Source organism: Astyanax mexicanus, chromosome 2 (genome assembly GCF_023375975.1).
Source record: "Astyanax mexicanus isolate ESR-SI-001 chromosome 2, AstMex3_surface, whole genome shotgun sequence".
NCBI lineage: Eukaryota > Metazoa > Chordata > Actinopteri > Characiformes > Acestrorhamphidae > Astyanax > Astyanax mexicanus.
Window position 1 is genome coordinate 34,242,538 of NC_064409.1, and position 26,859 is coordinate 34,269,396.

The 26,859-nt window shown below is 39.1% G+C and overlaps 1 protein-coding gene across 2 annotated transcripts in view; it reads left to right on the forward strand.

Annotated features, from left to right (window-relative positions):
* The first annotated feature begins 1,740 nt into the window (after nt 1-1,740).
* Nucleotides 1,741-26,859, forward strand: part of hgfa (hepatocyte growth factor a) — a 47,066-nt gene continuing 21,947 nt past the window's right edge. For both annotated transcript variants that reach the window (XM_007245021.4, XM_022671392.2), the window contains exons 1-8: nt 1,741-1,859; nt 9,014-9,158; nt 12,872-12,984; nt 13,472-13,586; nt 19,053-19,195; nt 19,920-20,040; nt 21,245-21,363; nt 25,499-25,664. In XM_007245021.4, the coding sequence (XP_007245083.3) occupies nt 1,796-1,859; nt 9,014-9,158; nt 12,872-12,984; nt 13,472-13,586; nt 19,053-19,195; nt 19,920-20,040; nt 21,245-21,363; nt 25,499-25,664 (986 nt within the window). In that variant the 5' untranslated portion in view covers nt 1,741-1,795. The remainder of the gene's footprint in view (nt 1,860-9,013; nt 9,159-12,871; nt 12,985-13,471; nt 13,587-19,052; nt 19,196-19,919; nt 20,041-21,244; nt 21,364-25,498; nt 25,665-26,859) is intronic.

Consider the following 26,859-nt stretch of genomic DNA (forward strand, 5'->3'; position numbering starts at 1 on the left):
TTGAGACAAACAAAAGCTACAAAGCTTTTAACTGTTTACATTTCCAGTAAAGAAAGTGATGAAGCAAAAGTTACATATAAGAAATTGTCAGATTGCAATGCTATTTGGAAAAAATATAAAGTAACCAAATGAGCAACATTTACACTGATATGGGAAGTATTTATTAACTAAACATACAGAAATAGTGTGAAACACATATGTAAGGTATCTTTCTGAATAAGAGCATCTTGATAAGCTCCATATTAGAGACAGAGATAAAAGCTTTTTTTAATGCTGTTCATCTGATGGGGGCATGAAAATACAGTACCAGTCAAAACTTTACTGGACACATCTCTTCTCATTCAATGTGTTTTCTTAATTTTTATATATCTTTTTTACACTGTGAATTTAATACTTCAGATATTAAAGCTGTACAGTAACACATGCAGAATTATTTTGCCAATAAAAAGTGTTGAACAAAATAGAATATGTTTTAGATTTTAGATCCTTTTAAGTACCACATTTATCTTTGATATTTTTACAGATTGTGGCATTTTAATCTCAGTGTCTTCATGACATAGAGTCACCTGGAATAGTTTTCTCCGAGTCTTGAAGGAGTTTCTGGAGGTGCTGAACAATAGCTGCTGCTTTTCCTTAGCTACACCATAGCTACACACTGTGAAGCTCCAGCTCATCCCAAATCACCAACTCAGTTGGGTTTATTTCAGGGGATTATGGAGAACAAACGTTTTTTGTTAAATATGTAATTCCATATATGTCTCTTAATTGTTTTGATGTCTTAAATATTAGTCTACACTGTATTAAAGACATTAAATCAAGATAACAACTATATTACCAGAGTTTAATGTGCAGGTTCACGGTTTTTGCCATTTTCTTCATAACAAGCATTAAACATTGTGATTAGTTTATCTCAGTAGCTAACTTTTCTGTTCCAAATAAAAAAAATATCTAATAGCTACACAGGGAAATTAAGGACAAAAATGGACAATAACAACAATTACTTGCTGCATCACCTACCCCCTTCCTGAATACATACTGTGTCCTTAAGTTAACTAGTTAGACAGCAGCTAGGTTGCTGAACTGCTATATATGTGTTTCCAGTGCTTGAAGTGTTGTCCCAATTCTTAGGGGCAGGTTTTTATCCCTTCCTTTCTGTTCCAAGGTGAACAAAGAATGCGACAGGGCCTAGGTCCACCATGTTTTTATCAAATGCCATTTTTTTCTATAATTGTCCACCCTGTCATTGTTCACCTTGTCTTGTATCTTAGCCACAGGGTGGACGCATGATTAAAAAGAAATAAAAAGTGATTCAGCTAGAAAAATATGATTTCTATGTCTAATACTTATAAATAAGAAGAACGGCCAAAGGTAAGTCCTTTTTAATTATTTTAAGGGCAAAACACACAGTATTCTGAGTAATTGTGATCCAGACAGTGACTAGATGTGGGACAAAGGGTGTGACAAAAGCAGTAGATGTGTAGCAGTAGTGTTGGGGGTGGCAAAAAGCATCATGGGGTTTCACCAAGGACAGCTATTTTTCACCAAAATATGTGTGTGTGTGTGTGTGTGTGTGTGTGTGTGAGAGAGAGAGAGAGAGATTAACAGGGAAAGTTTCTCCAGTCTGTCTGTGTTCAGACCACCCCCCTGAGGGGACGGACTGTGAAGAGAGAGAGGCTTTCCCTGTTAATCACACGCGCGCGCGCACACACACACACACCCAGGCGGGGGCGCGCGGTGCAGTGTAGTGAGAGCTCGGACCTTATAAGCAGGTAGAAGCGCGCGCTGCACTGAGGAGATGAGAGCTGGAATAATGTGGATAATCCAGACCGTCCTGTGCGTCCTGCTCTCCGCCAGCGTGGGTGAGTGCGAGCCTCTACTGACTGCCTGAACTCAGGACTTACTCACTTTGGGGGGATTACTGGGTGGATAGATGTATGGAAAGATGGAGAGAGGTAGGGATGGATGGATGTATGGAGGGATGGATGGTAGTTGTTAAAGTTACTGGAGCATGGAATTGAAGTGAATAACTTTTGTAGAGCACAACATGCTGGTATCACTGGTAATATAGTAATTTCTGTTCTGTTTGGGTACATAAATTGAATTAAATAGAATGGAATTGGAATTTGGTAGAATTAAAATTTGAAATGCAATGTGATTAGAATGGAATGAAAAGGGAATATATATGGAATGTGATTGGGATGACATGGGTACTGAATTAACAGGGAATATGTTTGGAAAGTGATTGGGATAAAGTGTTTATGGAATGGAGAGGAATGGGAATAGAGCAGAACATGATTAGAATAGAGAAGTTATGGAATGGAGAGGAAATAAGTTTGGAATGTGATTGGAATGAAATGGGTAAGGAATGGAGAGGGAACAGAGCTGGAATGTGATTGGGATGGAATGGGTATGGAATGGATAGGGAATAGGTTTGGAATGGAGTGGGTATGGAATGCAAAGGGAACAGAACTGGAATTTAAGTGGGATGGAAAGGAAAGGGAATAGATTTGGAATGTGATTGGGATGGAGTGGGTTTGTAATGGAGTCGGAATAGAGCCAGAACGTGATTGGAATAGAGCAGTTATGAAATGGAGAGGAAATAAATTTGGAATGCAATTGGAATTAAATGGGTAAGGAATGGAGAGGGAATAGGCTGGAATGTGATTGGGATGGAATGGGTATGGAATGGACAAGTAATAGGTTTGTAATGGACAGGGAATAGGTTTAGAATGAGATTGGTATGGAATGGGTATGGAATGGACAGGGAATAGGTTTGGAATGTGATTGGGATGGAATGGGTATGGAATAGACAGGGAATAGATTTGGAATATGACTGGGATGTAGTGGGTATGGAATAAACAAGGAATAGATTTGGAATGTTATTGGGATCAAATGGAGAGGTAATACATATAGAATGTGATTGGAATGAAATGGGTGAGAAATAGAGAGGTATAGGGCTGCAATGTGATGGATGGGATGTGTAATGTGGGATGGAATGGGTATAAAATGGACAGAGAATCAATTTGTAATGTGATTGGGATGGAGTGGTTATGGAATGTAGAGAGAAAATGAGTTTGGAATGTGATTTTGGATGGAATGAAGAGGTAATTTAGCCAGAATGTGATTGGGATGGAGCAGGTATGGAATGGAGAGGAAAAAGAGCTGGAATGTAATTGTTATGGAATGGGGAGGGAATGGGCAGGAATGTGATTGGAATGGAATGGGTATGGAATGAAGAGGGAATAGATCTAGAATGTGATTGAGATAAAATAGGCATGGGGTAAACTTGGAATAAATATGGAATATGATTGGGATGGAATGAAGAGGGACTAAACAGGGAATAATTTGAATTTGGATTAGGATGTTTTTTTAGGAAGTAATTGCTATGGAATTGATATGAAATGATCAGGGACTAGATCTGGAATATTATTGCAATGGGATGTATATGGATTTGGAGGGGGCTGGAAATGTGATTGGAACAGATTGGAATTTGACTGCATTTGATTGTGTTTGGGAAGTAATGAATATGGAATGGATATGGAATCAACAGAGAATAGATTGGAAATGTGATTGGAATGGAATATGAATGGACTGTGAATAGATTGTGAGCTGAATTGGTACAGGGATGAGATCGGAATGTGGTAGAATTGAAATTTGGAATGGCATTTATTTTTGGAATGTGAATTAAGAATTAGACAGGCAATAGGGATTTGAAATGGGATTGAAATTGAATGTATATGGGTTTGGCACTTCAAATTTGACACTCCATTTGGCTGAAGATGTGACTGGACTGTGATGAATGGAAAGAGGAATGGAATTGGATTGGAATGTGCTTTCGAAAAATGGGACTGATATTCGGTTTGTGATCAGAATGGAGATAGAAATAAAATAAACAGAGAATGTGTTTTGAACATGTGTGATGTGATTGTAGGGGAATGGAAACTGACTCTAGGCTGAGAGTGTGATTGGAAATGAATATATTCATGGGCTGGTGTGGGCTGGAAACAGGATTGGAATTAGCATAGAATTAATTATGTTTTAAAGCATGATAAACTAGAATTGCTCTTAGTTTCTGGAATGTTACTGACTGTTTCCACTGTTTCCACTGCATTTTAATAAATTGTATTGGTGTAACATGACGAAATATTGATAAATATCCTGTTAAACATGTTACAAAGATGGTGAAGGTTTATGTGAAAATTCCTCAGTGATCTGGTGAAATACTACGAACCTGCTGCGGACTACATAACCAAACAAGGACGCCCACAGTATACCTTAAGGAATCTGCAGCTTTTGTAATGTCCTCATTGACATGAATGTACTGTATATTTGTGTTGGAGTTTACAGAAACCCAGCTGCTCTCTCTCTCTCTCTTTCTCTCTTCCTCTTTCTGTCTTTTTCCTTGCTTCTCTCAGGTCAGTATCTGAGTTGTGGTTTGAGCTTTGCGGTTTACTGTAAAATCCTAGTATGAGGCCTCGTCCTTAGTACACGCTTTCACAAGAACCTAATTAAATAAATTTTGTCTTGAGGACCAACAGCAGTTTGCTTGATTCTCTCATGCATCCACTTAAGTGCTCAGTATGTGGACATTGAGGTCCTGCGAGGAGCGGCATGATTCCTGGAAAACTTGTTTCCAGTGTAGCATCTGTATGTCAGAGTTCTGCGCATGTGCAGATACGTCACGCGTGGACTCATTGACGCCAGTATCTGCCCACCCAGACTTCAAGAGTCCCCAGAGGGGCCATATTTTTTGCATCATCTCAGATCCGAACTCACCTGAACCAAACCATCAGGAGCATTGAATTGAATTGTGTGGGACTCAACAACAACGTGGACCATCCAAAGGACCTGAGGACTGGGTTGAGGAACGAAGGCTCCTGTACGCAGGCGTTAACGGCAGGCTGTGCAACATCTGCATGCAGTCCCTTCTTCCATATTTCACCATCACAAATGTTCACTGGACCAGATGTGCAGTGTAAACATATGCCAGACCCAAAAGTACCTCGGACCTGCTGTTTTTTTTTTTTTTTTTTCATGCGTTTTTTTTTTTTTCTCTTTTCCAGAAGGAAGGAAAGATGCTTGCTGGCAGATCAGCTCCATGTTAGGGCCCGGATGAGTCAGACTGGAACTATTAATGTAAATGTCGAACTGATGTCTGTCCTCATTACTGCCATAAACATTATCTTCAGTACATTTCCCCCCTCCTCCCGCCTCATTTCAGAGAGATAGAAATCTAATAAGCAGGGCCAGAGATAAAGATGCGTACGAGCGGCACGGGAGAGGAATTTAAAGAGGAGTCTAATTGGAGCGCTGAAGGAAAAGATCAGTGTTAGAATAGCTCCGTGATACGAACCAGATGTCCTCTGAGGCAGGCCAAGCATTAATAACGCATTCTCATCAAACCAATATAGCCACAGGAGTCACAGCTCAACAACACCACTTCAGAGAGATGTTAGCACTTATTCACATCTGTCAGGTTGCAGTTCTGAAGGGCCTCGGCACTGTGGAGCTCAACACACCTGATTCAGCTCGTCGGCTAATTAACGAGACCTTCACGAGTTTCATTTTCAGTAAGAAAAAGAAAAACACTACTCTCTGCCGACCCATTGCTGGGCTGCGTGCCTCCAGGCCAAGGGAATGTATTGCGTCGTCTAATTATGAAAACCATCTGTAGACTACAGTTAACTGTAAATAAACCTAACGACGTGCCTGATCCCTGTTCCATTACATGATAATGAAGGTACTGAAGTCAAACAGAGTGGCGAGCCCCTGTTGACGAGTGGGGTGATAATTTATGAGGTGGTCTTCTAAAGGCACAGGATCATTTGTCTGTGTGAAGTGTTAAGTGGGGGTTACTATATAGGAGCCATGCGGTTGTTTTACTATGATCACCATGTGAGCCTGTAAGATGAGCTTATTGTAACTTTCCAACAAGCCTGCAGGTAAATTCAGGAGGGACGAGCGCCGGAGTATGGCAGCGATTTCCAACCAGACTGTTTAAATCCTGTTAGGTGCTGAAAACTATGTTTCTCCGTAGACTTCAGTTAAATCGACCTTTTTCTGCTTTTTTATTTCTTTGTTTTGTTATACTAATTCTTTTTCCAGCGAAGGTTGGTTTTGGAGCCCTGTCAAAAAAGCAGTTTAGGTGCATTCCAGTCACTCTAGTAGTTCCCTGCAAAGTGGACTGCACAGTCTATTCCCAACTTTTAAGGGCTCCAAACCACAGGCAGTGAAAATGTTCCACTGGATGGGAACTTCAAACAGTGTAGCCAGCAGTGAACAACAGTTAAGCGCTTTGTGGGAAGCTGCAGGAAGGTTTGTCTATCAGTCTTTGCATGTCTCCTGAAGAATGGGTGTTGGATGTGATGCTGCGGGACTGCTTGAATGAAAGCAGTACATGCTTTAAGGCTGATAATACCAAAAGAGGCTGTTTTTATCAATTGCAAAACACTGACATGTCAAGTATGATCATGTCCCATGCAAGCTAAATAACACGGTACTGAATGTGGATTTAATTTCTGTTCACAGTTGCATGTCTGTTCACAGAGACAATTCTAGCCAGATGCTGCCGCTCACAATCATTACCTCCCACTGCTCTGTCCACTTTGGGTGATAATGACATACTGCTGTAGTTCCAATTGTTTATTTTGAAATGTGATTTAACAGTGCTTACCACTGACAGATGTATTACTTGTTAGTGCCAAATTTGATCTTTACTGTAATTAAACAAAAAATATGTAGTGCTTACTGATCTAAACACAATAAACACCTGGATCACAGTGAGCACTGCGCACCCTAAGCGAAATACCCGTCACTTCTTAAACCAGAGCAAAAAAACACCTGGCCCAGAGCCTTCAGAAATCAACTATAAAATAAAATATACTTAAAAATGTGCACAGTAAATATAAGTTTTTATTAGTTATACTATTTTCTAACATTTATAAATATTTTATTTATGTTCAGTACACAGACTTCATTCAATATTCTGCTGTTTGCTCATTCTCACTTAAAATTGTAATGTTTTGAAAATAAATCATTAAAAGAGAGAAGCACTTTGACCAAACATATATTTATTTTATTTCCCTTCACTATTATTTAGTTGAAATTCAATTTTATATTTTTTATATTTGAGAAAAACATAAAAGCACATTGCTACCCTGCTTTTACGTCTCTTGCAGCCCGTCAATTTTTCAAAACTTTAAAGATCTATAAAGCTATATTCTAGCGTTCATTTTTTTATATACGGGTCACATTTATTAAAATATAATATATATTAATTCATTAATAGTCTCGTAGTCTCGTCCAGTGCTCTAACATGCTATTGAGCACGTCTCGTCTCTTTTGCAGCGCACAGAGCTGAGTTATATCTGTAGTTCAAGGCTACAGATATAAAACTCAGTTCAGTTGAATAAACTTAAGATGAGTGAGGACCTGTAAAGTTAATCAAATATTGTAAAATATAGAAGATAGGTTGAGGTTTTGGTGTGCTATTTCCATGATTTGAAAGTGAAACTAATGTCAGTTTCCCAGTGTTGCAAACCCCGCTTTTACATAAAAAATAAACAGAATAAAGTTTAATAAAATAATATTGTTGTTCTCTTAAAAGAGCTGCTGGTGTACCTTCACAGTGTGAACGTGCAGGTCAGCATCCTCTGCTGAGACGCACAAAGCACCTCGATGTTAAGATACGAAAGCGCCAAAGTCCCAGCGCGTCGGGCTCTTAAAGGGAATGTTGACTGTATAATTAAGAGAATTAATGAGGGCGTAGTTTTAGCGCCCTCACAATACCCTCAATTCAAAGCGCAACTGAATAGTGCGCTAAAGATTGCTAAAATAGGGCCCCAAGTGTCTTTTATACACTGATATGCCAAAAGTCATAGGTCACATGATAGCAGTATGTAAATTTATTGTGAAATGTTACCTTAAGGGGAGTGTTGGGAACACCCACACATGTATAAGGTGTGAGATGTTCTCTCTTGCATCGCCATGCTTATGGCAAGGTGATGCTAATTATAAGAGTTGGTGCCAGATGGAAGTTTCGTGGACTTCATTTTCCGAGGTCATGTGTGGGAGTGTACTTGGAATACATTATAGAAGGTTTTACTACCCACAGTTTACAGGACAGTGGGTAGTAATGATTGTAAGTGGCAGTGTCTGGCTCAAATTGTGGTCTGTCTGTTGTGTTTGTGCAGAAATCACATTCACATTAAAGGCAGGAGGCCTCATGCGCAGGTCAGTGCAGTATTCTTTGTAAAAGTGATGGGACATGACTTTAGTAGTTTCTGTCCATTATTTCTGATTCTAGAATATTCTAGAATATGATTTGTTTTGCTCTAAATTGCACTAATATGTGTGTTATATGTGCGCATGTGGCATATAACGAGACTGCTTAGGGACCAAGAGTAATTCTTTATTTCTCATCTCTGGGATTTAACAACATTTTAAGTCTTGCATTTTTTGTCATTGCTGTGACATACGTAAGGGTGAGGCCAGGTACCAGGTGCAGGATAATGCTAATTGCTTTCTTTAATCCTGTTCCCATTCCTAACCTCTGGTGACCCCATGTGCAGTTTAGTGAGTTTAGCGAGTGTGTTAAAACAGGGAACATTATCAAATGTGCAGGATTGTGGTGCTTCATTGCTGCACAGCCATATGAGAGCATATTGGAGCACTAATTGGAACACATTGTTTTTGAGAGATGCTAATGACTTGTCTGTGAGTGAGATCACTCGTGTTCTTGTGCCTGAGATAAATGGTGGTTTGCACATGGTCGTGAGCTGACATTGCCAGTGTCTTTGAAGCAGTGCACTGATGTATGGAGTGTGTGTGGGGTTGAGTGTGTGTCAAGGGTTTTAAGAGACTTCAGGGACGGAGAATTAACCTGATATGTGTAATAGACTAGGAAGGACAGTGTCAAGGGTGTAAGACAATCTCTTTTATGAAGTATGTGTGTGCATGTGTGTGTGTGTCTATATGTGTGTGTTAATGTGTAACCTCCTATGGCTTTTCTCAGGGTGCAGGAAGCAGATGCTGCAGAGGTACCAGAAGAGTGAGGACAGCAGACTGGTGTGTTCAGACTGTGGTCAGTCTGCTCGAGCCCGGAGGCTACCGTTGGAGGACTGTGCTCAGAAATGCAGCAAGAGCAAGAAGTCCTGCAGGTAAATATGTAAATTGTTAATCTTTATAAGTGACATTATCAGCCGGTAATGCACTATAACCGAAGCTCTCCATGTATTAATCCGCCACATACAGGTAACCTAGCAACGATACAGCGCTTGCAAACCAAATACAAACCAAATGTGGTGTCATTATACACCACTGGGAGACAAAATCCCACAGGCAAAGACACGGTCCTACAATTAAATGAGCCCAGCGATTCGAAAATATGCATTACTACACCACATTACCAGTTCCGACTCTGCAATGTGATTGGCTGAGAGATGTTTTATGAGTGACATAATCAGCTGGTAATGCACTGTAACCGAAGCTTTCCATGTATTACTCTGCCATATACAGGTAATCTAGCAAAGATACAGCACTTACAAACCAAATACAAACCAAATGTGCTGTCATTATACACCACTGGGAGACACTGGTTCCCACAGGCAAAGACACGGTCCTACAAATAAGTAAGCCCAGCAATTCGAAAATATGCATTATTATACATGAGCAGCCACCAATATCAGGTTAAGGGTTGTTGTTATTAAAAAAAGCTTACGTGTATATATTTTCCAGTTAATATGGAGTATTTTAAGCTGAATTTAAAATTCAGAATTTAAAAACTGGGGGCGCCAAAGTAAACAAAACTTTAATTCTTAAAAAAAACATTTTCTTTCAGTCAAACAAGCTCTGGACTTTAATCTACTTAGATTTACCTCCTGAAAACCGTTTATTTGGGTAAATAATGCGGAGCTTACAGTGCAGCTAAAGCAAACTATTTTAACATAGCAAACTATTCAAACTTATTTTATTTTAAGTGTTTATAACCAAACCGATCGCATTTTCCCATCCTGTTTAACTCAACATCTTACAATAAACAATGATAATGGCACTGTGGTATAATCAGGCTTTGGCCTCCTGTCTACGACCGCATCACAGCAGTGCCAATATTACACGTTAAAGCACTTCCTTACTATTTTGATTATTTAGAAAAAGATGGGTAATTAGGAAACACTGACCAGTTTAAAATCGCAAATTTCTCCAAAAGTTCTTTGTTTTGGTGCGAACACTACATCGTACACAGACTCTACAAAAAACATATACCAAGCTCATTTCTGCGGTTTCACATTTGAAATATCCCAAATCCAAATGAGACAGACAGTGAATAAGAGCCGCTCAGATGTTCAGATGTCACACGCTGATGTTTAGCAGCTGTTTTAGATGTGTTTGAGAGATCTATCCCTTCTCTTTTGTTGGATAACCACAAAGATTTACTCAGCATGCCAACTAGACAATGCTACATCAATTAATGGAGTGGGCTGAGGAGTGAGGAAGTTCAGGTGACGTCATCAGCAGCGCAGTCTCCAGATTTAAGCTGCACTGAGATCTTGTGGGACTGTGTTGGAAAAAGTGTGTGGAGAAGAACAATCCAACCACTACAGGAGGTGTGGACAGCAGTGAAGTATGTGTGGGAGGCAGCTCATTTAGACTGTTTTAAGAAAGCTTTCAAAAACACACATCAATGCATCCATTGATCGCAGCTGGATTGGACGATTCATTCGACTAAAATAACTTTAGAAATACTTTATTAAAGTGTTTATTTTTTTTATGGGTAACCCTTTGCAATACAAGTCACAAGTAATGTCTCAACTAATTATTAATAGACACTAGTTAAGATATTACTAAACATTGCAAGGTTTGAATGCCTTTGATTGTTGTAAATATAATACTATCTAGTCTCAATCAAATATACAACATGCAGCACATTCACATGTATTTATGTGTTTATAATATATATTTAAAAAATAAATATGAGATAATTGCACACTTAAATGTAAATTGGCTTATGATGGTAAAAAAGAGTCGCCGTCCGTGTAATAATTCTTGCCTTTATCCTGTTGAGAGAAGTTTGTGTTAGCCTGCATTTGGCCACAGGGGTTATGATTTAACATATTTGGATATAATGTAAAAGTGTAAGGAACACAATATATAGTACGCCAATCGCACATTGGAATAAAACATTTGTATGTATTTTATAGCAAGACATATTATTTAGTATTATCTGGATGGCAAGGAGGCTTACTGGTTAGCATGTTCAGCTCTTAGTGCTTGGGTCTTGGGTTCGAGTCCTTACTATGTTCTCCCCATGTCTGAGTGGGTTTCCTTCAAAAACATGGAGATCAGGTAAATTAAATACAAATTAGATACTGTGTGAATGTATGTGTGATATGGATTGGCACTATGTCCTGGGTCAGCTCCTCATGTGTGCCTCATGCAGTCTTCTAGGTGGACCGTTGTTTCTGGTTGAGAGTAAGCTGTGCGCAATTGGCTGCTGCTTCTCACCGGCGTGTTGATAAGTGCTGAGTATAAATGGTTGTGTATAAAACATCCTTGGGTTTTAAGGAAGGTACCTTATAATTGTAACTTAATTCATTCACATACTGTATTTTTTGGACTTTGGTCCTTTTGGACTTTTGGTGTTTCCGTTTATTTACAGTAAGCTTAGATTTCCAGTATTTTGTCTAAGGATGAGTTTTCAGTGAATTTTCTCCAGCACTAAGGCTGGGTGCAGCAGCATTAGCATTAGCCGCTAAATGCCACCCGACACACAGCCTTAGTGCTGGAGAAACTTTACTAAAAACTCACCTTTATAACACTTATATACTTCAGCAGAGTGGCTTTACTGCTCCTTACAACTTGACTGGTAGAATTTATACCTAAGGTGCACTGAATTATAAGGTGCACTGCCTATTAATTTTTATCAAATGTACCTTAAAGTCCAAAAAATAACTACAGGGCTATTCTTTAGTTATAGAATTGTGAATTCAAAATAAGCCAGTCTCTTTGCATTAATTGGAAACAATGCCTTGTGTATTTATAATCAATACAGTACCGGTTTGTTCTTACACCTTTATATAAAATCAAATGTAGTGTGATTAAAATTTTTGAGAACTTGAGCTGGAAAAGAATTGAGAGACAGGACTCGGGAGTTTACATACTTCGTGTACGCAAATAGTTATGCTTTTTAGCTTATTACATCATAAACGTGAACAGTGGATCAGAGCGGTTTTAAAAGAATAAGATAAAGGACCAGAAAGGTTGGAAAAAACCCTTTCCCATAACTGCTGACTGGTGCATTAGAACAGCACTTTTAAACTTGTAGTCATGAATTTTGGAGTGTATACAAGAATGTTGCGCTCACTTGGCATAAATACATGTGCATGGGGTAAACTCAGGCCAGAACGTTTTTTTTATACTGTGTGAATGCAGTTCACCACGTGCTTGCCTTGGTTCATCCCAGTAGAAATATGTAAGACCTACTTAGTGCTGGATCCTAAAGATGCCAGCGCAAAAAAGGCATGAAATTGACCTCAGGTCGACTGCACCATAGGTGTCCTGTTTGCACCCCGTGCTTGAAGTAAGAAGCAAAACTGACACCTTGTGATTGATGGGAAGTTATAGAATGCTAGGAAGATGCTGGAAAGGTGGTCAGGAAGAGAGGAAGGTCAGGAGATTAGACACGGTGTTTCTCCTAAACCCAGGATCAAGACGCTGCTAATATGGAACCAAGACTCTTCCTGACCCTAGCTGACCTCAAGCTGAACACTTTACTTCAGATTCACACCCCAAATCTCCTTCTATCATTCTTCTGCTCCAAAATGTTCTCACCTAGCTTTAATCTCGAGCGCTTTCTGCCCTTCTCTCTTTGCAGAGCGTTCAACTATGACCACATTAACGGGACATGCCACTTGCTTTCGTTCGACCGTTTCACAGAAGGAGCTCAGAAGGAGCGGCGAGCCAACCATGACCTTTACGAGAAAAAAGGTAAATATTTTTGTCTTGGCCTTGCTCTTGTGTGCTTGACTTTTTCTCTTAGCTGCTGGTTTCTTCGAGGGCCCGAGGATGCCGCAGCGAAAGCGGTGGCTGTTTGTTTTTCACGCTGAGACCGCAAAGTGTTAAAGTCCCGAACAGCTGTGTGTGCTCTGTGCAAACTCGTCCGTCTCTGTAAACAAACTGCGGGTCTCTTCCACCAATTTAAAGAGCTTTGGAAGCTTAAAGTAAACATGGAAGAAAGCCCAAGGCAAACAAGCATGCTTATTAACCAAGTGGCTGCTGTTTATGCTTCCATCAAGACTTTTTTTAGTTTAAGGACAGGAAACTTTCACCTGTGGATTCACCACCCCTCCCCTCCCCCCTCTTTAGTTAAAGCCCCTTCTGAAAAATCTGGTGAAGACGTCAGAGAGGCCTGTGATCAGTAAACAACTTCCCCAGCCTTGGATTATTAATGTGTTTGTGTGCTGTTCCCTCACAGACTATGTGCGCGAGTGCATTGTTGGTTCAGGTGTGAACTACAAGGGACGGAGATCGGTTACAAGGAGTGGAGTCTCATGCCAAGCCTGGAATGTATCAGTACCCCATGAACACAAGTAAGATCTCTCTACCTCTCTTTTCCTCAACATCTCTATCTCTGTATGTGCAAGGCTTTTCACTTTGTTGTTATTTTCCAATCCCTCAAAAAAGCCTCATCTGCACATTTTTACAAGAACATACTGCGTTCCTCTCTGACTCATCCTCTTAGCCTCTTAGCTAAGTCATAAATCACTCAGAATCAGCTGATGTAAGCCTGTAATAAGTCTACTGATATTAGTATTAAACATATCTGAGGGAGATTTGTTACTGGCCCACACCCAACTACAAGTATAGCTACCTTAAAATAATAAAAGGAAACGCAGTGAGAGTTCAGTTGTTAAATCATGTTGTCGCTACTGAATGTATAATTTTTTTTTTTCAACCTTAATAAATTGTAAATCCACTGCTGGTCACAGATATTGAAATAATCCATGTGGCTGCTGTTAACCCTATGCTTTAGAACAGTTGAAATGCTGTATTAATACTGTAATAATGTTAAATGCATGTTAGACACAACCAACAGCCACTGTCAGCACTCAATGGGCCTGTCTTACACTCTGTCTACAGTCTACAGTTTTCTCACCATGCACCTGCGCCATTTAAATAGCAACGGAGCTTACGAATATATCTATGCTAACAGGCATGGTTGTTTGGAAATGAGGTGTTTGACACATTTCTGGAGTATTGCTTTCTTGGCAAAGGCGAAATACTGACAAAAAAAGTGTCTAGGCAAACGTTCATTGCTATCTTGGCGACGCAGGCACGCCACATGCACACAGTGCGCATACACCCCCACTCATCACACACAGAAGGACATGCAGCAGTGCACCGACTCAGCTTTTACATCAACAATAGTCAGAATACAACATAAAATTTGTGTGAACAAACAGGTCAGTTTCCTCTGCTGTGAAGCGCAGAAGTGCTGCACAGTTAAGATAGCAATCTGACACAATCAGCGTGCACATGGGTCTTAAAGGGAATGGCAAGTGACACATTGGTTTATTTCATGTTATGCACTAAACACACACATGATTAATTAATAGAATTAGTTCATGCCTTTTGCTTTGATGTGTATCTCTGTCTATCCTTATTTGTTTAAATGACAAAGCAGCCTTTAAATGTTTCAATCTTTAAAAAGAAATTCTGATATGTCATAAAAATTAGGGTCTCTGGTCGAGAATTCATAAGCATGGTGGGCCCTGTTGGCTTCATTTCCATTAAATTCCTCTATTCACCTGTGGCATTTTCCCAGTAGTTGCGTACATTGGAGACATAAATATGATGGGTCAAGACTTTTACATAATAGTTTAGATTTTTTGGAATTTATCCTTGCTTTGGTAACAAACTCACATTACTCTTATTAATACACCAATATTAAGTTTTAATTCAAGAGCACCTTTAAGTATCTCTTGTAGAAGTACAGTTTATTCAGAAGGTTACCCAAAAACAATGGAACTAGATAAAGTAAATAAACTGCCTGGCCAAGAAAAGCAAATAGGTAAGAGTCTCCCATTGGTTATTACTGCATGGGGGGTTATGATTATGACTTAGCTGATAACAGGTCATTTAACCCTAAATGATGCAGTGAGTAGCTTCTCATTTGTTAAACAACCATGTGGAATAATGCATTATATGGTTGTGGAAAAGATGTTAATCTGCTGAAACTCCTAAAATCAGGATAAGATCTGTCCATCGCATTATTAAATAGTGAAAGGACAGTGGGGTGATCACTTAAACAACACTAGAACTAAGGGATATGTTTAATAATAAAAGTAAGAGGATTTTCACACTTGCAGTGTGAGGGGAACTCAAGGGACTGTGACTAAACTGCTGTTTAGCCCTTAAGAAAGCCACTTATCAGTGAGGCTAACCAGAAAAAATGGACTCGGTTTGCTAGGGAGAATAAATTATTGGAAGAAGGTCTGAATAGTTTAGATTTACCATGTTCCAAAGTGATGGGCGACTGGACTGATGCACTCATCATGCCTATTACCGTACAGTAATAGCCTGTGGGGCCAGTGCTATGATCTAGGGTTGTTCAGGTCTTGATTCAACAACAGTATGTGCTGAAAGAATGAGGTCAGCTGACTACCTGAATATACTGAACCACTAAGTTATTCAGTCAATTGATTTTTTCTTCCCTGATGGCACAGGTATATTCCAAGAATTATGGGGCTCCAAGTCCAGACCTCAACCCCATTGAGAATCTTTAAAATGTGCTGGAGAAGACTTTGCGCAGTGGTCCAAATCTCCCATCATCAAAGAGAAAAAAATTAATGCAGCTCTGCACAGAAATACATTTTGAAACATAGCAGAAGCTTGGAAACAATGCCACAGTGAAAACATGATGTAATTAAAGCTAAAAAAAAAAGCAGTTCAACCAAATATAATATACAGTATATTATATATTGGATTAATACAAACCTACAAGTTAGCATTCTCATATTGTATTCTTAAAAGTTTGAATTGCAAATCAGTGTTTCAGTAGTATCTCCTGATCTGTATTTTGTCTCTGAAAGATAAGTTGTAGGGTCTGGAGTATGTTAGGGCAATGCTGGTGTGTGTAAGCTGAGTCAAAAAGCAGGAGCTAGGTGGGTTAATGTGGTCGGCCACCGCTAAGTTATCGTTAGCCAGGAGTTAGTGCTGTAAGCTACCCTGCTTATGAGCTGTATTAAGAGTTTTCAGTGGGGGAAGGATTTATGGACTGAAGTCATGTTCTGTCTGCTCTCCAGCTGGGCTTGCAAAGCCGCAGACACAAGAAAACACAAGCCTGAAACACACATGCTAGCATGGTCCGACCCCCTCCCTCAGGACTGCCTTAACTCTCCTCTCCACACTGGACCAGACTTTTGGCTATTCATGGGACATCAGCATTTTGTTTCTGCCTCAAATATTACCTCCTTCTTTCTGTTTTTCTACTCTTTTCTAAGTAAGTCACTCCTTTGTGATAAGATCATACAGACTCTTCACATATTACAGCATTAATTTAAGAGATAGTCATACTGACCTGACCTCAGGATCATCCTCAACTGAGACAAACTAAGCCAAATAAGACTAACAGCTAACTGTGCTAAATGCAGACTGGGCAAGGAAAAGAAGGAATTGATCATAGTACATGTAACACAGCAATACACACCAATAACCTGATATAAGCATGGTTCTCATATCTAAACAACATGCAGTCAGGTCAGATCTCAAATAAGGTCAGTTTTAATGAGTATTCACTAGAAATTGTGTTAAGTTTAAGGCCTCTTTGACCTCTCAGTGTTGAAACTAATGCACTGCTGTGCTGTGTGAACGGAACGCTACAGATTTGGAGCGTCTGCTCGGGCACCAGAGGGACCGGGCCTTTGGCAGATGCAGCAGAGTTGCTGGCTAACATCTGTTAGCACAGAATCATTAGCACCGGAGCACTCTGGCTTCATGCAGATGCAGCTGCTGGCTCCGTGCACAGCTTTTAAAAGATATAGTCCAGTACAGCACTGTTATTACACTGGCAGTGAGGATCCACTGGTATTTCCCTGCATTGTCTCATACTGGTAGAGCTTGTGCTTTTGTTGTCTTATGATGCAATTGCATATTAACATTATTATTTTTTTTTAAGTTTACATCATTTTTAAATCCTGCCTATGGGAAGCTTAGCTCAGAAGAGTTGAATCCTTTCTGTTTAATGCACTTAGATTATTACCCCCTCAAATGAGCAGATCTGATCTTTAGACTGAGTTGTCAAATTTAAAATAATAAATTACCAAATCAGATGTGTATCAAACTTCACATCACATTTTCTTGCATATAGTATATCTATTGTTTGCCATATAGCATCACACACATGAATTTCACTGACATGGGGAACTAGGCTAGAGAGACAGGTGATGTTACCTACATGTTTCCTTATATTTGCCTTGCATGTTCTGCATTCATTTTTGTGCACATGTTCAGAAATTAATGTGATGTCACAAAACAGTAGTGAAAGTGCATGCACACATCAACATTAAAAGGTTTAAAGTTATAAGGGTCAAGTGCTTCTGTCTCATCTGTTATTACAAATGTGGAAGGCTATAGTAACATATGTAGCATGTAGGCAAGTGTAGGTGAGCAGTTATGATCACAATGCATCTAATTGTCTACTCAAGTGCAGGAATAAACAGCAAGTGTCTCTATCTTTAGTTTTGTCTTAAGTGGATTGGAGAGGAGGAGAAATTTTAACAAGTGTGTGAGAAATGAAAATTATTGAATTAGAAATTAAAAAATATATATTTTAATGTACACATTAGAAATGCACCAGACATTTGACAAGGTAACATTTTGGGGACAAAAAAATCATAATATCAGGTGAAAAGACTAAATAATTTAATTATAGAGAATAATTTATACCAGTATTTCCTCTAGTGTTAAAATTGTTTTAAGCAGCAGAGGCAGGCTCACATTCCCCCTCCCTCCTACCCCCAGTGCTGTGTGTCTGACAGTGCTGTTTGCAAGGAAGTGAGTGAGAGGCTCACAAGTTAAAATTATTTTTTAAGCTAGTTGTATCAGTTAAAAGAAAAAAATCAGGCATATGTCACTCTTCAAAGAGCACTTACTCTCATAACACCTGTAACAAACTAACTACTTCTAACCTCATTTTCTGCCTCCCTCTTTTCGATCTCTAGTGCAATATTACCTTTTAGCCTCTTTCATGCCCTGCCTACAATGTTTTTGCCTTGGACTCTTGTTAATTGTTATTGTTAATTTACCTCATTATTTGTAAGTCGCTGTGAATGAAAGTATCCACTAAACGAATGTAATGCAAAAAAATGTAATGAAATAAAGTGTTTAGTTTCCCCTCCTTATAAATGGGCTGAAACAGATCTAGGGTAGTGATGTTAACTAGCTGATCTAGCTAACTAGACTGATTTTTTATTCTTTAAATTCCAAGATAACCTACAAGGCTGCATGGGACTGGAATAACTAGCTAGTTTAACGAGTCTAGAATAGCATGGCTAAAGTAAACTTATAATTAGAATAGCACTACCCGGCTAATTTATGACTGAAATTGCACTTGTGTGTTACATGGGTACAATGACTGCTGAGGTAGCCTTAGCTAGCTAGCTAGCTAGTTAAATGCATGAATAGAGTTGCACTGTTGAGGTAAATGCTATTTGCTATTTTTAGTGTCTTCAGGACGGTGGGACCAAGTTAGTCTGGACCCTGCTGTCCTGCAAAAAGTGGACATGTTCAAAAATAAGATTAGAGACAGTAATTCCAAGAGTTTCAGTGAACTCAACATTGGTGATTTTGGAATATAGACAACTCTCCTAACCTTATCTTTTGAAACTGATAAAATTAACATTTTGAGATTGACCATACCCAATTTTTTTTTAAAAATGCAGTTGAAATAGATGAGAAAAAAAAATTTTAAACAACGATGGCTCCACTAATCACTTTATAGCTGTTTTTTGGCGGCACTCTTGTTTACTCCAGCTCTTTTTCTCTTTCTTCATCAGTTACAAGCCTGCCAAGCACAAGAAGTTTGACCTGCGTGAGAATTTCTGCCGTAACCCAGATAAAGATGTAAGTGGACCCTGGTGCTTTACCAACTCCTCAGAGACTCGATATCAGGAGTGTGGGCTGCCCCAGTGCTCAGAAGGTAGGAAAGCATTTTTCTTAATGTTGCATTAATGATGTGAAACTGATGTATAGTGAGTAGAGTCTAAAGTGATTGATTGGTGAAATTTGCAGCATTTTGGTGATCTTCCAAAATCCCAAAAATCCCTCACACCATTTACATTTTAGTGCTTTCTTTGACCTCTGACACCTGACCAACCTCACACTAAACTTATTAACAATTTATAAACACAAAAATAAGCAGCACATCCTAAGGACTCATGTTGTCGGCCACATTTATAAAGGATCCTATAGATAGAACAGCCCACCTTCCACTCTCTGACCAGTTTATGAGGACCACCTACCATAGAGGCTGACATTTATAGACCATAATCCATCTCATATCTTGCACAATACCCCATTCATCACTGCTCAGTTTCCACAGTTACCACAGGACCATCACTGACCACATTATTTTTGGGTCATGGACCATTCTTAGCTGCCTAGCAGTGACTCTTTCACAGTAAATTTAGATTCACACATCAGTGTCATCATTTGAATGGTCTACACATTGGGCAGCTTGACTAAAGGACTGTATATGTCTATAGTTTCTAATAACATGGTCAGGTAGTGTATATCTCACTATACTGAGGTCTTTCATTGGTGTATTATGTGTTTCTGTGTGTTTGTGTTGTAGCATGTCTATATGAATGCTGTTTCATGTTGATGTTTGTGTGTGTGTGTGTGTGTGTGTGTTGTGTGTGCAGTGCAGTGTATGCAGTGTAATGGGGAAGCATACAGAGGTCCAATGGACCACACTGAGAGTGGGAAAGAGTGCCAGAGATGGGACTCACAAAGACCTCACAAACACAAATACCAGCCTCACAGGTATCACCTACACACCATGAATACACACATACACAAATAAAAAAACACAAAGACCAATTAGCCATAATCAATCAATCAATTTAGCAATCAATCAACCTTTTTTCTCACTCAGGAATACATTGAGGGTGAATCTCATTTACAATGGCGTCAAGCATTTACGGTTTAAAAGGGATTAAAAATATTTTATAAGAATAGTAAAAAACAATAAATAAAAGAAATACAAATGTTAAATCTACATTCAGTATAGATCAATAAAATATATATGTAAGAGAACAAAAATAGGAAATTCTAAAACAAAACCACAAAAAATGTACTCGTAAAAGTGAAGAATTTCTAAAATATAAAATGAAGAAAAAGATGAAAAACAGTAAAAGTAAAATGATAAGAATGAAAAGATATTATAAAATGAATAATAATGAACTAAGAAAATAGAAACAGAAGAATAAAAAAAACTAACTAGATAAATGACTAAATAAAAATAAATAAAACAGGAAAAAAAAAATTAAAACTCATTAAAAACATAAATAAAAACATGCGATATCTTTAGAGTGCTTGCTGGTGCTGTTTTGGCTCATTGCATTTATAATACCTTTTTAAGCACAAAATTAAGGAAAGTGATTATAATTATTATAATGAAACTCCTACTGGATTTAACAGAATTAGGCTGTAAGTACTTACTGACTGTGCTTATTACACCTTGAAGAAGCTTCATTGCTGAAACAGGGCTCTGGAGTGTGACCAGCTGGTAACTGGTTTCAGATGGTCTTTGATGGACAATGGGTTTGAATAGCTGGTCATTCAGGTGAAAACATAGCTGGAAAACATAACCAGCTCTTTACCAGTATAATGTATGACCCATATGGTCTTGGTCGTGCTGATCTTGCTACTTGGCCAGAGTGGTCTTGCTGGTCAACCAGCTTAGTTATTCTAGTCAACCAACCTGATAATTCTGGTGATGTTGGTCAGCAAACATGTTCAACTAGTGGGGTCATGCTGGGAAAATCACTGTAACATCACTATAATAATAGTAACCCTACTTGAACAAGCTCACTTAACACTTTAACCTACAGCATTAAGATTTTAATAGTCTTTACATTTACTTAATTTTTTTTACTCTGAAAAAATACAAAAAATGGGTTTGGAATGTCCATAGACTGTTAGTAATTAGCACCTTTTTTTATAAGTTTTTTTTTTTTATTTGCAGGCACTCTGGCAAAGGACTGGATGATAACTACTGCCGCAATCCCAACAATGACGTGCGTCCATGGTGCTACACGATGGACAAGAACACACGCTGGGAATACTGCAACATTAGTCTCTGTGGTTAGTCCCCTTCACTTTCTCACACATTCACATGCAACCAAACTCTCAGAGGGGCGCTGCCCAATCGTATAGTGCTGTGCATTGTTGCTGTATATCCATCAGAGGCTTGTTGGTGTGTTGTGATGTATGGGAAGATGATTTAATTGGGCTAGAACTTGAATTGTATTGCATGGCTTTATGTTGTAGTCTCAGATGTGTCCTTGTTTATGTGAGCCGTGGTTGCTATGATTGACTATAGCATTAAAGGGGAGGCTTTTTTGGTTACGTTGTGTGTGTGTGCATGGCTGCGTGTGCGTGTGGGTATACCCCATGGAGCCTGCGGCTCAATGAAGCGGAACTTTGAGGCATTGTGGGCTGGGTGATGGACTGTGTGGATGGGGCACTACGAATAGTACGGAAGCTCATTGTTTACTCTGAGTGCTGAATGAAGATGGCAGAACAAAACTGTTCTCCTGGCAGACAGCACTTACTCCCCTGTCCTGGTTTTTAATGTTGATATTAATGTTGAGAAATTGTATGCAGAAATGAGAGAATTCACATGCACATACACTCAAACAAAGTATTGACTGTTCACTATTCATGTTTTAAAGCAATTGGCCAAAAATGTATTGATTCTGTTTTCTTTATTGTCTCAGAATAAGCCAAGACAACCCTGCTTAAGAAAAAAACTGCTTAAGTTGGTGAAGTAATTTAGCTTTTTCAATCCTCTTAACTTTTTCAGTAACAATTCCTAATGCATAGAAAAAATTGTGAAATCTTTGCTAACTGTTTAGTTTAGCATTCTGTGGAATCCCCCAGGGTTCTGTTTTATTGCCTGTAGGCCTGGACAATAATTCGATATCGGTATTTATCGCGATAAGAAATGTTTCAATAACGGTGATATCAGTTTTGTGGTATATCGATATGTATTAGAATCACGGACAGGCGTTTTTTACTGGCGTCAGCTCACCGCAGAGCTCAACACATTCAGCCCCCGTAGCTGGGCTACGTCAGTGCATGATGACGTAACCACACAGGCACGTAGCCAAATAGGCTAGGCTAGGCAAGGCTAGGTTAAAATGGCTAGGCTCGGGTCCGCTTCGCTACGCAGCAAAAATGTCTCGCGCTGGAGACAAACGGAGCCGGGACGAGCGGATCCAAGGCTAAGGTAGACTCGGTTCGGTCGGCCCCGGATCCTCGAGGCCGGCCACGGGTCCGCTCGCTCGGCCGCGGGTCCGCTCGCTCGGCCGCGGGTCCGCTCGCTCGGCCGCGGGTCCGCTCCCTTGCCGCTTTGCTGCAAATTGTGCCGGAGAGTGCAGCCGACCAGCAGCGGTAATGTTAATACATCTAATCTGTTCCACCACTTCAAGCAACTCCACTAAGTTACATACAATATTTTTCTTATACTGACTGAAGCACTTTTATAGCTTATGTTGTAACTAAGTTATTCATAGTTGATAAAGCCTGTAGGTTTGTTTATTTGACGGGAAAATCTTGTTGCTTTTACGTATATAAAGGCTTATTGTATTCTATATCCTAGTTGAAACACTTTTGTTTTAATCTGTTAAATTTGTTCACAAAGAATAAGAAGCTCTGCCTCTGTTGTAATTTAAAGTTATTTTTATTGGTAATAGTAATATAGGCTTATGTTTGACAGGGATGTCATGTTATTATTTTGCTATATGCAAATAATATTGAGCATTGATTTATTTTGACTACTTTTATTTCTAAAGTATTAAAGTTTTTGTGAAAGGAGGTTTCAAATGCTTAAATAAAATTTTCAGACAGTAGTAGGTACAGATTTCCATTAGATAGATAGATAGATAGATAGATAGATAGATAGATAGATAGATAGATAGATAGATAGATAGATAGATAGATAGATAGATAGATAGATGTGCATAATGAGGGTATCTGATGCCAGCCATACAAAAAGTGCAAATACACAGTTATATAATAATTTAAATTCGCAGTGCTGCAGGGATTGCAGGGCTTCTTATCAGTTTTCTGAGGCCTTCAAAGTATTTATATCGATATCGAAATTATATCGTATCGACCGAAATTTAAGGAATATATCGTGATATAAATTTTGGCCATATCGTCCAGCACTAATTGCCTGTAAAGGTTGTTAATTTAGACAGTAATGAAATAGTTATAAAAAAGAAGAGAGTGCAGGCCTATATACAGGGTTTAAGGGGTTAATGTGGTTTCCCAGCTTACATCTAGACCAACATAAGTTATGTTTGACCACCATAACCATCGTGATTATGTGGGCATACCAGTTTAAACAAGGTGGTCAATCAGAATGACCAGGTAGACCAGATAGCAGCTCTGAGACAAAATTATAGAAGCAAATGTGATTGATGAGATTAGGGGTAAAATCTATTGTCACGCCCTTGTTTTAAAGACTTTAAAGGCCCTATGTTAGCACACCGGTCAATTGCGTATCGTGCAGCTTGATTTAAGGTATGTCAGAGTGTCTTTGGTATCATAAAGGAGCAAAAAATATGCCTTGTGTAGCTCGACACGTACAAAAGGCATCCCGCATGTCATTCCCTGAAAGAGGCATGACATGTTCATGCTGAGAAGGTACGCCAGCAGCTCGTTTAAGGAAACAGTAATGTAATTTTATTCTTTATTCAGTTTAGTGTTGATTTGAAACTCGGGTTTGTGCTCTGCAGTGTGTCTGTGTGTGTGTGTTTAATGAGAATATTTAATGGAATGGACTCTGACGATTGACTAGGTTTATTTCAGTCAGTTGAGCACCTGTGTTTTCCACCTCCGAAATAGCAACACACCAGAAATTTACCTAAACACACCTTACTTCCAGACTACCACACCCATCAGTGTAGATTTAAAGTCTGACGATCCGAAGACAGTTGATTTTGCTATGATATTTGTATGTGCTGTCCGGGTCGACCAGAGGAGGATGGGTTCCTCTAACTGAGTCTTGGTTCCTCCTAAGGTTTCTTCCTCTAAGTGTGTGGGAGTTTTTCCTTGCCACTGTTGCCACTATCACTGTTGCTTACTCATAAGCGGCTTTGATCCTTAGTTGCTGGTAATGTCAGAACTGTATTGAAGGATGCATAAGAAAAAAAAACTGTCTAGCTGTTCTCATGAACGAGAAACACCAAAAGAGCTTATCATGGTACCATCTAATGAAGTTTTCTCTCAAACACATTGCTGCATGCTCAGCTCAGCTACTTCAACAGTATGCTCTGGTGGCCTGCTTTTCCACTGTGGGAAATGTTACGCTTGTTTTTTTGTTTGTTGAGTAATGGCTGGGCTTGGGAGGAAATTGAGCATGGAGAGAAATGGAGATGTAAAAAAGAAAAATGTGAAGGCTTAAATGAAAGTGAAAGCTGTAATTAGTGAATGGAAATGAGACCTTCCATGACAGTGGTGTCATATGGATTCGAGTGTTAGTTGAGGCTTTTAGTTCAAGCTGCGACGCTCTGGGTTTATTTACAGTGGTGGGTTTGGAGCGGCAGGGTGAGAGCTTTATGAACGTAATTGAAGAGCGAAAACAATGTGTGCGTTTAAAGAAGTGTCGTACATCAGTTAAAAGGAAGACCAACTATAATTTATGCTAACAACCCTTTCTCCCACTCACCAAGTGTTTCACATTAGATTGGGGGGGTGAGACAAAACATAAACGAGAAGCCAAGCCCAGTGTGTGTGTGTGTCTGTGTGTGTGTGTGTGTGAGAGAGAGAGAGACATATGATTTACAATGGAATTCCAGCTGAATGTTTCAAAGGTTTTGAGCTAAACCTTGTGTGTCCGCCTATCTGTGTGTGTGTGTGTGTGTGTGTGTGTGTGAGTGTATATGTCCGTGTCTGTTTGTGTATGTGCTCACAGTCATGCATAATGTTTAGTTTGGCACATCCCAGCATCTATCAGACTGCAGTGCAGTGTTTTGGTGGCTGCCTACAGGTGCAGCAGCGTGCCGTAAATCGCGCTGTCCGTTTACTATGTGGATTAATGCTCAGAGCCCTGCAGCTGAGCGGGCCTGTTTAGATTAATGGCGGAGCGTCGTGGGAGTGAATGTGGTCTGGCAAATATGTTCCTTCTGTATCTATATCTATTTGTCTTCCAGCACGGAGAGATATGCGCGGTACAGTGAATCAATCTGACCTCTCCTCTCCTTTCCTGCAGATTCAGATCACACAGTGGATGAGGATGTGACCACTGCATGTTTTCGGGGTCAGGGGGAGCGCTATCGGGGAACGGTTAACGTGACCCCCAGCGGAGCGACCTGTCAGCGCTGGGACTCTCAGTTTCCACACAATCATACCTACACCCCTCACAACTACAAGTGCAAGTGAGTAACAGTTTATCGTCCTCAGTACACACACACACACACAGCTTGGATGCAGCTTGGAATTCCAGTAGCTTGTACCAGACTGTACAAGATGGTGAAGTGCCTTAACTCTACATGTATCTATAAGACATAAACACCAAGAAACCTGTGTTTTACATTTTGTTTAATTAGTTTGTACTCATACTCCATTGCAATACAGCAGTCAATCCATGACCTTTACTTTACAAGTCTTTGTTTCTAAATTAATGGTTATCAAACACATATTTTATCAGCCACACTGTCAACTTTAAATGTTAATAACTTGAATAACTTGAAACTTCCTGTAGGTATTAATTGTGCAAAATTAACTACAGGTAACTAAAATGAATTGTTAGTAAAATACAACTACATTGGCTTGGGAAAGTATTAATACCACTTGAACTTTTTTCACATTGTTTCATCTTACAAACATAAGATATATTTTATTGAAATTTTAAGGGATAGACCAACACAAAATAGCACCTAAAAAAAACTTACCTTGTGATGCAGTTTGTTCACTATTGTTCTCTGACAAACCACTGAGGCCTTCACAGATAAGCTGATTTATACTGAGACTAGATGCACTTTATTCATTTATTCAGTGACTTCTGAAGGCAGTTGACTGCAGTGGATTTTATTTAGGGGGTTCAGAGTAAAAAAGGGGTGAATACTTTTGCACTTCACACTTTTCAGATTTTTATTTTATAAAACAATTTAAAACAATGTATCATTTTTTTCATTTCACTTCACATTTATGTCCTCCTTTGTGTTGCTTTATCACTTAAAATCTCTATAAAATACATTTAAGTTTGTGGTTGTAAGGTGACAAAATATGAAAACATTCAAGGGGTATGAATACAGAATGTTCTGAGTCTTTGTCATATAACAGATAACTTCAGACACACTGATTTTAACCCTCTAACTAATATTCCTATTAATATATTTCCAATAATACAGTCAGAAATACATTTTAAAATTTATAGGCCAAAACCCATTGATTTGTAAACCTAGCCCTTGTTTTCAAGTGTAACCCTTCCCTTTGGAACAGTGAATTCCTCCCCTGAATTGGGACAACCTTTCAAGCACCCAATACAGATATATATATATAGCAGGAGAACGCTAAAGTTCAGAAACCTATCTGCTGGGTAACTAGTTAAATTTAAAGCTTCATATGTCT